The sequence below is a fragment of the Populus trichocarpa genome, chromosome 19 (genome assembly GCF_000002775.5).
Source record: "Populus trichocarpa isolate Nisqually-1 chromosome 19, P.trichocarpa_v4.1, whole genome shotgun sequence".
In the NCBI taxonomy this organism is placed as follows: Eukaryota; Viridiplantae; Streptophyta; class Magnoliopsida; order Malpighiales; family Salicaceae; genus Populus; species Populus trichocarpa.
In genome coordinates, this window is record NC_037303.2 from 3,069,773 (window position 1) to 3,083,519 (window position 13,747).

General features: G+C 34.0%; 1 protein-coding gene across 7 annotated transcripts; it reads right to left on the reverse strand.

Moving 5' to 3' along the window:
- Nucleotides 1-1,298: 1,298 nt before the first annotated feature.
- LOC7487182 (putative lysine-specific demethylase JMJ16) lies at nt 1,299-12,895 on the reverse strand. Of its 7 annotated transcripts, none has more exons than XM_024591012.2 (13): nt 12,740-12,894; nt 12,137-12,201; nt 11,227-11,537; nt 11,011-11,082; nt 10,562-10,639; nt 9,895-10,422; nt 9,508-9,732; nt 8,826-8,987; nt 6,911-7,279; nt 4,910-6,335; nt 4,700-4,803; nt 3,635-3,832; nt 1,299-2,347 (listed from the first exon to the last, which is right to left on the reverse strand). In XM_024591012.2, exons 3-13 carry the CDS (start codon nt 11,533-11,535, stop codon nt 2,015-2,017), a joined length of 3,804 nt encoding a protein of 1,267 aa, XP_024446780.2. In that variant the 5' UTR covers nt 11,536-11,537; nt 12,137-12,201; nt 12,740-12,894; the 3' UTR covers nt 1,299-2,014. The 7 variants fall into 7 exon arrangements, with proteins under 7 accessions (XP_024446780.2, XP_024446779.2, XP_024446781.2 ...); XM_024591011.2 differs by lacking the exon at nt 12,740-12,894 and adding an exon at nt 12,454-12,713; XM_024591013.2 differs by lacking the exon at nt 12,740-12,894 and adding an exon at nt 12,441-12,713.
- Nucleotides 12,896-13,747: the final 852 nt, after the last annotated feature.

The following is a 13,747-nucleotide window of genomic DNA, read 5'->3' on the forward strand; positions in this document are numbered from 1 at the left end:
AATATATATTTTTAATAAATTATGTGGAATTTGTGCTCTTTATGAGGACTTTTTTTTATCAATTTATATCAAAATATTTGTTAAAATGATAGATTAAAGAATGACCTAAAATATAGGAATAAGTTAAAGCTAATTAAATTTATAGAATTATTAATTTTAAAATACTAGATCTAATATCTAAAAAATACGGATAAACTAGACTAATTCCATCATCATTATGGCTCAAATTTTAAAAAATATGTTTTTTTAAAAATATAAATGTATTTAAAAGCAGAGTAGGATGAACTTATTTTAAAAAAAAAATATTAAAAATAATTTAATTATTAAAATAAAAAAATTATCATATTTATTTCTTTTATTACATATATGGGGAACACCCAACCTCAGAAGCGGGCATGTGCACTCAAATTCAAACCCTATATATTTAATAGCATGTTTAAATCCATGTTTGATTAATGTTATTTTTGCTTATTAGCAGGGTTTTAATAATAATAATAATAATATAACATAATTTAAAAAATAATTAATAAAATAATACTGTTTTTACATGACATGTTTGTATTTTTAAATAATATATATTGTTGATGTTTACAAATTATTCTATTTCATTAATTTTTTAAAAATATATTATTTTACTGATTTAAAAAAACATATTAATTTTTTTTTTAAATGACGTGCATGATGGATTTGTCAAAATCATCATCCAACAATAAATTCAGGTAGCTTGTGTCTTTTCTCCTAAGTCCTATTTACATTTAATGCACTAAAGTTAGAAAAAGATATTTGATGAAATCCAATGCTAGGCCCCCCATAATTAAACAATCATATGAATTCAATGTATGCATGTGGCGCAACGCAAAAATTAAAATCTATATTATTGTTTTTTTTTGTATTATAATTTATTTTTTAAAGTATTTTTTAAATTATATTTTATTTAAAAAAATATTAAATTGATATTTTTTAAGTATTTTTTGATACTTTGATGTTATAAAAAAAATATTTTAATATATTTTTAAAATGCATCATATACCACAATATCAAACACGCAATTAATATGTAATTATCAATACATATAACATAGAAAATATAAACATGAAAATGAAAAAGAAAAATGAAGGAGAATAAATGTATTTTTATAATTTTCAATGGTAAAATATATGATTTTTATTTTTTTTCTTATATTTATCTCTCTTAATGGTGTAAATATTAGTAATTATAAGTTGATACCATAGAGTTTTTCTTACTTGTGGTCCACTCAAGAGGAGGATGTGAACTCTTGCTATATATACACAAACCCATTTGCTTTCAATTACCGAACCAATGGGATTAGCAAATAACTATGAAAATCACAATAAATCAATTAGGCAACATTTTTCGTTTAAAACCCTTGTCTACCAGAGGCAAATCTACTCAAATCAGTAAGCTTTAGGAGCTATTCTCACTCCAGTTTCTGCTAGGAACAACAGATTTTGGGGAAACATACCAGTTTTGATTCCAGGTTATGTAAGCACCCCAATAACGATAATTCACTTCTATCATGAAAGCTATGATAAGAAAGAATCAAAATATACAAGTATGGCCATGAATCTACAAGTGTTCCAACTGGACAGTTTCTCGATGATGAAACTACAACCTTGTCAGTCTGCAAGAATGGTAGATCATTGTCAAAAGCTCCATAAGCATTTTGTAAGCCATCTCAGTACACTAAAAGAACTGTGTTAAGAACCAAGGAGAGAAATTCTAGAGCTGGAAAGCTTCCCCAAAAGATCGTAGACGCCACGTAAAGAAATGGTTGTACAAATTTCCCGATTCTCCTCTACATATAACCCTCACAAAGAAGACATGCAGGAGAAATTTCCTTTCTGTTAGATCATTTTCTTTTCCTCTCACTAAACAAATGAGCAGATTGGATGAAGACGTATGGGCATCATGCGAGCTGAGAACTTGGTATTTACAGAGTCAAAAAATTGCAGTGGAATTCAGTCTCAAATCCTTGGGAGACCAAATTAATGAATCATCTAGGACGATTGTGAATCTCTTCATTAAGAAGCTGTGTTATGAGACCAGGATCAGCTGTTGGTTTATTGTCACTTAAAACACGACTCAGCAAGATCAATTCTTCTGGGCTTGCCTTCTTGAATAAACCCCCAAGTGTCGTATCAACTTCGACAGGTAAGAATTGGCTCCCAGGAACTTTTCTGTTATTTTGGTCCTCAGATGTTCCCTGGGAATGTCTTGCATTGGCTTTGGATTGAGAATGCTGTGGAATCTGTCCTTGCGGCCGTGAATATGGCCTGGAGTCCCAATAATCTGTACAAACTCGATTTCTATCTAATGCTTCTACAGCCTGTTTATGAGGGGGGGAAAAGGAGAGCTGAATTATATTCAACGTAAAATAATTTGCCAAAACTGAAGCTGAGGAAAAAAAATCAAAATCCAGAATTGTAGACAGTATGGATGTTAAGAAGTAAACTGTTTTCTTACAGATCCAAAGACAGAAGCTTAAGGCCAGATATGATATAACATCCGAATATAATGCGAGTCTGTAACAAGGTTTACTGGTGTTGTTGGAAAGCTACCAGAGCTCTTACCATGGGAGATATATTTTTCAGCCTCGGATAACCAAAAACTATAAATTTAAGGTATATTTGTTTTGTATTGTACAAACATATTAGTTGCATTTCCTTTTCTTTTCAGAAATTAAATACAGGGTTTTTGAACTGCAGTTTCACAAATTTTTAGAACCATGTTATCTAGGACCATAAATGTTTTTTTACCATAGTTACAAGACCCAGTGTAGCTCCGGCAGGTCAACCTGGTGACCCAAGACCTGGCCTGAGCTGGATTAGTGGGAAAACCCATTGTTTTTTTTTTTTTTTTACCAAAATAACATTGTTTTTTTTTAAAAAAAAAAAAAAGTAAAAGGTTGGGATTACCTGGGTCAACCATGCAACCCAGGCCTTGACCTAGAGCTATCGGCTCTCATAACTATAGTTTTTACTAGGCAAAATACAACCGCCTCTTGTCAATGGCAAATAGTCATCCCACCATGTGTCTATGGCAAATAGTCATCTTACCCGGTGTTTCAAATTTGGTCAATTAACACCATATTGATAAAGTATTGGTCAACTAGCCCCAATAAATTACTGTCATTAAATAGGTCCTTGGGGAAGAACTAAATTGCGAACATGATTTAATTTTCTTTTTTTTCCCTTTCTGAAAGACTTCACCCTTTATGAATTCATGCAGTTCACCATCAACTCACCACCATTTTAGCCACCAAATCACCTTGATGGTGGCACAGAAAAGATAACAAATTTGAGGCAGCTAGAATTTTTCAGAAAAAGTTCAATTCAGCCCCTACATTTCTGAAAAGTGCAAGATGGTCCCTTTCAAATACCCTAATTTATGGCAGTTATTAATTGGAGCAACTAGAGAAAGATTATCAATGAATGACCATACATTCTGAAACAAGGCATCTATGAAAAAAAGGAAATCAATCAATCTAGTGAGCTTCAGTTAAAATGGAAAAGGAGTAATGAACTAAATTTGAAACACAAGATAAGATGACCATTTGCCTTTTGTAATTAAAAAAAAAGGATAGAGTAAGGAAATCAGCCTGCTGTAAAAATACCTGGACAATTGCTGGTGAAGAAAACCCAAACATTTCGAAGCCATCAAGACTTCCAGGAGGTTGTAAAGGTGGAAGATTCGTTCTTCCAGTTTTATGCTGCTTTGTGATCTCCTGATTCACTCTCTCTCTCACCATTTCCCAGCATCTGGCTGCTGAAACATGAATAAATACCTCATTTGGGTAATGCTCCAAGGAAACCTGAAAATACCATAGCACAACAGGTTAGAAGTGAAATCAGCTAGAATTTTTGCGTATCTCAATGCAATAACCAATCACAATCTCAACCACCCAGGCTAGAAGTTCATTGTTTAAACTTACTGCACACAAAAAATTTCAATGGTCCAAATCTAAACCATCCGCGAGATTCAATAATCCATTGCCTAACTGAAAGACAAGTTACTAGGTTATACTTCTCTTTTTATTTTATTTTTTGCTTGGGAGATGAAGGAATTTGAGTATGGGCACTCAACTCTGAGCACCTCAACCTGGAGTCATTTCCAATTGGACCAATACTCATCGGATTCTTCAATATACTTCATTAATATCACTTCCACCAAAAGACTAGCTACAAAACCAATCATCATGAATTTGCAGGGTTATATCACAACTCTTTAGGGAGGGCTAGTGATTTATGACTGCAATTTAATTTCATCTCAAGACGTATTGCCCCTGCCAAAGTTAGCTATATTGTGAAATTTTACATCAGAAAACACTGGTTAAAATTCCATAACAATGATCAGTAAAATTTAGTGTATACTGTATTAGCGAAGAGCAGCAATCAGATGCATCTGACAAGTACCAAGCAGCCATCTTAAAACCCATTCTTAATGTCTTCAACTATATGTGTATACTATCACCAAAAAGTTCTCATGAAAGCTATGTAGGAGAAACACCATCCATATTTCTTTATTTGCTTAGAATTTCAATAAGGATCACAAGATGTAATGAAGACCTCACAGGATATTTAAGGATAGATAAATGAGAATTATATTTTGCAACAATCAAAATGTTGGATGACAGATTGCTATAGTAGGAAATCTTAACCGAAGGATTATTTGGAATTACCATAAATAGAGGACTATTTCGCCCTGCATCCAGTATTTCTGAGACATAGTAACACATATTGGTTGGATCTAAAACGCTTAAGTACCTAACTCGGCTTCTAAACCCTGCATCAAATAGAACAAATACGCATAAATACAGGTCTCTTCCTATTCCTTAACAAGACTATTCTTGAACTTTATAGCCATTGTATAAAACACATGTGCAAAGTACCTTTCGGAAAGATTGCTTGGCTGTTGCACCATGACTTCCCAGAAAGCACAACCCCAAATTCCAGAGGTTCAACATTACAATTGATCCTTCGCACTACCTTGGCAATGCGGGGACCCTTCTGGCGGTAGTACCTGTCCAAATTATTTTGTGAGGAAGATGGGCTACCAGCCATAGTTCTTGAGTTGTCTACTGAAGTTGAGGTGGCATTTGCTCCCATCTCATCCTCAATGTTAGGCTTTCCACTGCCACATGGCTGTGGTTGCTGACTCCCAGCATTTGCCATCCTGTTATCCTTGCCGGCGTCTCTATTAGATGAGAAGTTCTGAATATTCCTACCAAAACCTGCAGTGCTTGGACCTGCATGGCAAAAGCCATTCGGTTGATTAAATCCCAAAACCTTTCCACCATCTTGATTATAGCCATCCTTCACTTGCAAAGGACCAGATGGAGAATTGTTTTCATCAGGAAACAAACTGACATTCTTTTCACTCTTTACTGCTCCGTTGATCACAGCAAAAGTTAAGATTGAATCTTTATTGTCATTACATGACCTATCATGCGAAATTGATAGCTTCTCTGAAAGTGAGGAATGGTTTACAGAAACATTTTCTTTTGCCCTTTCTGAAATTGGCTTCAGTTCATCGCCTTCATCATCACTAAGAAGAATAATATTGTCATTACACAAAGTTGAAGGCTTCTTCCTTTCACATTTCTCTGAAGCCAGGCCTGCAGTATAGGATGGGTCTTCTTGAGACAACTGGCAAGCTAGTGTCCTTAAATTTGTAGACAAAAGACTAGAACCTTTCTGGTTTAGCTTGAAATTGTCATTTTCCTTCTCAATTACTTGAAAAGAACTATGAGATACAGATGATGCCCTTGCATCTTTTGGAGGTATATCTTCAGGTGGTTTCTTCTCTTCTGCGGCGATCTGCCAACAGATCCCAGCTGAATTCATTCTGAAGTCACCAGATATTATTCTCCCCGGTGAAACTTTATGGAGATCTGCTGACGCATGTGATCTCACCTGTTCAGTTGCAGTTCTTTTTGGAGAACATGATAATTTACCTTCTTCAGCATTGTCTTTGGAAACAAAAGAAGTCAGGGCAAGTCCAAGATCCAGTCTTGCCCATCGGTACACCGCACTCAATTTTCCTTCCAAAGCCTCCACAAGGATATTTAATTCACTGATGTCATAGCGAAACAGGAAAAATTTGGCACCCGAAACACATGAACACAGCTGCTTTGCATGATTCAGGCATGCATACTTGTCTGGAGAACAATGACACCCCACTGCAGACAGGTGCAAATCAAAAAGGCAAACACTGCATTCCCTCTCACTTGTGGCATCAAAATCACTCTCCATCTTCAGTGCTGGGGAAGAATTGCAGAGAAATTGTCTCCTCACATGCTCTGTCTCCACACGTTCCTTAACAAAAAAAAAAACATCCAAAGTCAAGAGGGAAATAGAATAACAATGAAGTCTGCCAGTGATAACTTTCATTGCTAGCATAATGACACACTTTCCAGTTTCAAACTATCATCCAGGATTTCTGGAAGGGAATATTAATAACTCAATGATAAGATACCGGTAGCACAAACCATAAAGCATAAAGAAAAAAAATAGCAAAAACTGAAAAGTAGAACAGTACTCCCCAATTCATTATAAGAAATGGAAATCAAAATCATCTGCCTGTTCTGCAAACAGTACACAGCCAAATTACGTAAAAAAGTTTTACCAACAATAGAGTTGAGATGGCATCTTGAGGCTGAGTCCAAGCATCAAAATCTACAATCTACTTATGCAAATACCAATCTAATGACAGCATCCTAGGACTCCAATATTTTCTAATGGCATATTTGAATTACTAATTTGATCCATGGCAAGCCAAGCAAAATTTTAAATGAGTTGAAAAAACTGCAATGAGACAAAATAAATTTCAAACACTAGATTTCCAGTATGAAAATCAGCCCGATAGTCTCATTGAACAAATCAAAGATTACCTTGAATGCTTTTGCTAATATCCCATCTTTTCCACACATGTCTTTCCATCTTAAGTTATTCAATTCATTCCTCTTAAGTAAATTCAGTTCCCAATGTGCTCTCACCGCTTCCCTTGCTGCCCCAAGCAACAATTTATCATGAGAGATGGAAGTCCTCCGTCCCTGCTTACGGTATAGCTCTATAGCAGTCTGTCCATGGGGCAACCAGTCAACAGGAGCTACATTCACTGCCTCCGCACAATTGAAACCGCAATTAAACCCCGAATGATATGCTCGAGGAAAGGTTAGCACAAACTCTCCAGAATTCTGAACACACCGATAGACAGGCACTCCTATAGATTTTAGTATGTTGGGGGAGAGCTGAGTCACCTGAAAAGAAAAGGCGAGTTCAGGGCACGGTTTTCTTGTAGATATAAGAAGAAAGCAGTAGGGTAAAAGACCATATGTTAATAATCATTTTTATCCATGCTATCCTAAGTCCAAAAAACTCATTAGAAAAATCGAAGAACCTTAAAATAAAAGGAATATAAAATCAAAGAGAAAAAAACCATAAAGAAGTTACAACTAGAAATCAAAAGATAAAGAACACCCAAAGAAGAGCCTCTGTAGCTGACACAACTGGAAGCCCAGATTGGAGGATCATTGATGGCAAAACAAAACAAAAGGCGGCCAGCATTCCAAGAAATAGAGCATTTCAGTACTTAAATTCCCGTGCTTTGTTCTATATCACTTGAACTTAAATCGTATCATAAGGATTACTAAGGCCCCGTTTGTTTGTTGGAAATTAGTTTCCTTTTAGAAAGTGGTTTCTTTAGAAAGTGAATTCCTAGAAAATGAATTATTTTTCGATGTTTGGTAGTGCCATAGAAAATAAGTTGGAAAACACTTTCCAGTGTTTAGTTATGTCATGGAAAATGACCTGAAAAATAACTTATTAATGTTTTTTTTTCAAGTTTATTAAAATAACAAGGAACAAATCTTACAAATTAAAATGTTGAATGAGAATGAAATTGAAAAAAATAATCTAATTTCATAAATTATCTCAAATAAAATAAATAACAATCAAAATAACAGAGATCAAATCTGACAGATAAAAAAATTGAAAGATGAAATTAAAATAATAATAATTATAATTCCATAAAGTATTTCAAATAAAATAAGTACCAATCAAAAGAACGAGGACCAAATTTGATAGATAAAAAATTTCAATTAAAAAAATAATAAGAGAAAAGCAAATAACAATCATAAAAATGAGGACTAGAGTTAATATAAAAATCAAATTCTAAGGGATAAAATTGAAAAGAAAAGAGATTCAAAACAAGATATATAGCAATCAAAAGTTTGAGGACCAAATTTGATATAATCAACAAATAATATAATATTTCTAAATTTTTCACAACTTCTGGAAAGTGTTTTCAGCCTAAAATAAAAGGAAAACACTTTCCTGTTTCCTGGAAACCAAGCCAAATTTTTCTTTAACTGAAAAGTGTTTTCTGTTGACCAATTTTTCTAATGGCAAACAAACACAGGAAAGTTTGGAAAGTGGTTTTCAGGAAACTACTTTCCATGAAACAAACGGGGCCTAAGTTGAATTATGTTTAACTTCATTCTTTCAGAAGCTATCCACTTTTGGAAACAAATTATCACAGAACAATGACAACATATATCACATTTAGCAGATAAAAGAACCATAAAAGGAAGATCAACACAATCCTTGAAAAATTCAGAGAAATTGAGCTAACCACTGTAGTTCAAGTTTATGAATCCAGGAGGAGAAGAATTTCATAAGATATAAATGTGAATGAAGACTAGGATTTGCAGGTGAGTCAACAAATGGCATGCCCAGAAAAAAGCGTAAAGAGCATAATTTTATGCGCATCCAACATGGTAACACGGTATAGGAACTTTTACTCACCAGCTTGTGGAGCAAATCAGGTTGTTCTTCAAACAGATCAGGTAAATACTTTCTCATGGCCTCTTCCAATTTAACGGCATCCTTCCCGGGGACACCATACCATATTTTTTGCGCACCCCAATGCATGTAATTCAGTGAATATAGGTGATGATCTTCAACATGCTGTTCTCAATTATGTGAAAGAAAAAGGAATGAGAAAAATAAGTAATTAGGCTCCAAAATAAATGCATGACTATGGCTCTACGCCTGCTTATAGGACAAATTAAGAACTATTCATAAAAAAATGAAAAATGAAAGTTGTTAGCCATAAAATTGAACTCATTAACCATCATTAGAGATGAAGAGTTCAAGGCTTGGTTATGGCTTTCTTATATCATTTGGCAAGAAAAAAATTCATAACTCTGTTTATCCAAAATCCTAAAATTACTCGCCTCTCAATCATATTGCATATTAATTTATTCCAGGAGAAGCAGTAAAGAGGCTATCCACGCCAAACCTAGTATTAAAAGTGCATGCATGCACAAGCACATAACACATACTAATACAAGTCACAAATAAAAAGTACAATCCAAACAAATTCATCAAGAAACATAACAGCACAATATATTTGTTGATTATTTGTTTATTTTGCACTGGAGCTAAGCATTTTGTCTATCTAAAAATAGTAGACTCGAGGTCTTACCCAACAGAAGGAGGAGAAGCACATCCCTATATACAGCCATGGCACCAAAACACCAGATATATCACCACTTTCAAAGGAAAGAACAGATCCAGGAAGCCTCGGAAAGTTATTCAAGTTCCAGCCTGATTTTGTATAACGATCATTTGTAGCAGAACCAACTTCACTGGATGTTTTTGGAAATCCACTGCCAAAAACCCCTGTTTCCAGATCAGCTCCATATAGGACCTACAAAAGCCAACACAAATATAAGGACTCTAGTTCACTCTGTAATTCAGGTTGCAAACAAGGGAGACAACTGGGACTGTAAAGAAAGGCAACATGATTAAGTAAATTATTTAACAAAAAGAAAATGAACATTCATATAGCACATCTACTCACGAAACACACCTCAATTTCTTCAGTTGCTTTCTCTACAATTCGCCAATATTCACCCTCAATATTATCCAATGTTGGTTCACAGTTCTCCTGAAGCATTGTCATGCTGCCTCCTTTATTAATAGTATTCTCATCCTTCTTGAAGTACTGGGCCATGAAATCATCAGCATATTTCTGAAATTTATCCAAAGTAAACAGAGGACCGGGTTCAAACCCAAAACTCTCAGCTTCACAAACACCAGTATCATTAGACCTTGAGATACTTCCAATATCTGCCCCACAATCTATTGCCATCCTCATGCATCTTCTCCTTTTCTTCCTGGTATGGTTAGACATCGTTGACATCTTTCTCATAGAATCCCGGTTCTGCAGTTTGTCAACCCTCTGGACACGAGTTGCAAATGTAGAGCCCTCCCAAACAGTTTCTTCCTTAAGAGGACAGGGAGGTTTCCAAGAAGGAGGAGGAACAATGCGACAGATTCCATATTGTTCAGCTTTAGGTCGTATACTAGCAATATATTTCAATGTATCTTCAAACTCCTGGAAAAAAGATTACATACACATTCAGAGGTCTTTACATGGAACACACTTTAACACATCACAAACAAGGATGTGGAGATTTTTTTTTTTTTTTTTTTGAAATTCAGACAAACAAAATATAACAAGCAACATTGTAGACCTCTTCAGTTGGGTAGAATACAGGAGCATCCTCAATGTCAGGCTTGCGAGCATATTCTGGTTGCCATCTTGCACTGACCTGTACCAGACATTCAATTATCAACCAAATAACATTGGAACAGAGGATAAAAGACACAAAGGAGTATATCAAAATACAATGCCAGACACACAGTTCCAATCCTCTAGGACACTTACAACCAGCGAACACAGGAAGCTACATCATAGTTCGAACCCACCCTTTAGTAGTGGAGCCAAATACGTGGTACAGTGCCAATCATTACATTCAAAATGAAATGTCTGTGGATCTATGTGATTATGGCTGTCTAGACAATAACATGGGTTAAAAAATGTTATAGAGGAATGGAGCTAATTGAACCAGACTGCATGAAAGGCTAATCCAAGAATGCAGGAAAAGAAGAAGAAGAAGAAGAAGAAGAAGAAATAAATAACCTTTTGGCAATTACTGCATTGTGGACATCCACGGATCACTCCCTTGGGAAGTTGAGACCTCGAGGAGAGATTCTGCAATATAAATGGATTATAAGGCATCCACAGTTGACATATAGGACTTGCACGTGAAAACTGAGATTCAGAAGCTGGATCTGTATAACTTTGCACATCATTTCAAATTCAAAGATAATGATGGCAATGATACTATGAACTAACTTGATTAGGCTTCGCAGAATCAGACTCGTCCTCTGAACAGCCATCCAAATGTCCATACTTTATCCAGGGTCTACGCCGGAGGGACCTTGTAACTTTTGCTTCATCCTCAAACCCCGTCTCCATCTTGACCGGCAATGATTCAGAAGCGCTCGCAGTGGCTGAACAACTGATTATATTACTTTCTTGTTTTTCACCATCTTGCACCCTGTTCAAGTTGAAAGCTGCAAATGACTCAAAACCAGGTGGAACTGATGGGATATCATCATTCTCCTCCTTAACACGAACTCTAATGAGTTCAGTTCCCATCATTACTGTAAACAAAAATAAAATCAACACTATTAATCACAAACCATGTTATGGACAGCCAACAACCAAAAAGTCCAATTTGATAATAGCCTAATTTCATTGCATTAAATTGTCCCATTAGCCAGAAAAAGATTCATTTATAGTATCTTGTTAAAAAACATCATGCAATTCATGTTATCGGTGATCCTTTCCATTCAAACACCTAACTTACATTCTCAAAGGCATGTATCAGACAATATCCAAAGCCTTAATCACAAAATCATAATCTCTCATACTTAATCTACATGATCCAATTCATATTTCTCGACAATCATATCATTCGCTCTAAGCATTAAATACCTTAAACATAGAACCCTCAATTTCCCCTTCTCAATTCCACTTCAAAAACCATCATAACATGATCAAATTAGAATTTTTTTAATTAAAAAAAAAACCCTAAATCACAATTTACTGTAAGAAAATATGTAATACCAAATCCATAAAATCATTAATAAAATTCAAACTAAATAACCATCACAAAAATTACAAAAAAAATATTCCTGAAATACTCAATTCAAGCAAAAAATAAATAAGTTGATAAAAAAAAAATCAAGTCAGGGCTTACATGTTCCTGATCCAGAATCTGTAATTCCCAATTCAGTCAAAGCAGCTGAAAACTCCACACACACACTACAGCCGAGTTTCGAAACCGAAAGTCAAAATCATTAAAAAAAAAGAAAAAAAAATTAAACTTGAAAAAAGAAGAAACAGAAAATCACAAACTGATTTGTAACAACAGATCTAACCCTAACCCAAACCCTAGAAACCGATGAAATAAAAGCAAGTCACGCGTTTTTATTTTATTTTTGCGTATTTTAATCAGCAGAAATTTATTAATTATTAAATGGGTATGCAGATCAGAAAATTACAAGCAAGACCCACCACACAAACACGCCTTCGGCCCTTCTTTCAGGTTTCAGTTTCAAGGAATGCTTAGATCAATCAACCCATCAAAACAAAATTAAGATGCTTTAAAAAAAGAAAAAAAACCAAGTACTAATTGAAGTAACAAGTGTGGATAAGGGTAAATACGGAAGATAATTTTTCTATTTTCTGGCTTATGTAAAAAACTTTCCAAAAAAATAAATAAAAACATGCATTTGAAGATTCTATAAAACCTAACACAAGAACAAGAATTCAACGCGTGTGGAAGAAAGAAATTGGGTACCTTTTTTATATTATTGTTTTGAAGCTTTATGTGCTTTAATGATAATCAAGAGGGTGTTGTTCATCATGGGCTAGTTAAGTTTAATTTTAAGATTTGTTTTTTTAATGTAAATCTCAAAAGCACAAGGGATCTAGCAATAAAAATAAATGTGTGTTTGGTGGGCAAATGAAATTAGATAGATAGATTTAGATGAGATTGGATAGGATAGGACTGCTCTACGGGTGTTCCTTTGATAATGCGGTGAGGTGTAAATAATTAAAATTTTGTGTTTTGTTTTAATCGTGGTTTCGAAAAATTTTAGTTAATTAATATATATTATAATTTTACATCGTTCTGCCTAAAACTTATTTTCAAAACTTTTATTATGAAAAAATTATAATTTATATTTTTTTTAAAAATATCTTTTAAAATTATAACCGAAAAAATTAACATAACATTATTATTTTATTGTATTTTCAAGTAAAATACATTTTAAAAAACAACCGCTAGCGCAATGTCAAATATGCTTTATTTATATCTAAAATAGTTTGTATGTTTACAAGTATATTTGATAATGCGATGCAAGATATTTTTGTAAAAAAAAAATTTAATTAAAAATATATTAGAGTGATTTTTTATTTTGTTATTTTATTTTTTACGTCATAACATTAAAATCATAAAAACAACATTTAAAAATATTAATTTAATATCTTTTAATATAAAAATATTTTAAAAAATAGGTTTAGCCACACCAAAACAAGCACAACTGCAACTGAAGTGCAATTGGAAACCATATGAAATGCACCAAACAGTCCCTAGTTGTCACTTAGGATTTATCATTTATGGGAGGTTGAGAGTTTAATCTTTGTTTGGGAAGAGTAGTTGAAAGAGATTGAAAAATTGACGATATTTTTTAAGATCTGGGTTGGCCCGTGGCTCGTTGCCAACTGGTCCAATGTGGGTTTGGTTTCAACTTTTATTGCGTGCCACGGTGTCCCATGATTATTATTATGTTGTAGTATTTTGAAA

Excerpts from the sequence above, each read along its gene's own strand:
- LOC7487182 (XM_006371027.3), bottom strand. The coding sequence starts at position 11,535 with ATGATGGGAACTGAACTCATTAGAGTTCGTGTTAAGGAGGAGAATGAT. Across the intron at positions 8,988-9,507 it reads GCTTCTCCTCCTTCTGTTGG|CATGTTGAAGATCATCACCT; the intron begins GTAAGACCTCGA and ends AATTGAGAACAG. Across the intron at positions 4,804-4,909 it reads CCAAGCAATCTTTCCGAAAG|GGTTTAGAAGCCGAGTTAGG; the intron begins GTACTTTGCACA and ends TATTTGATGCAG.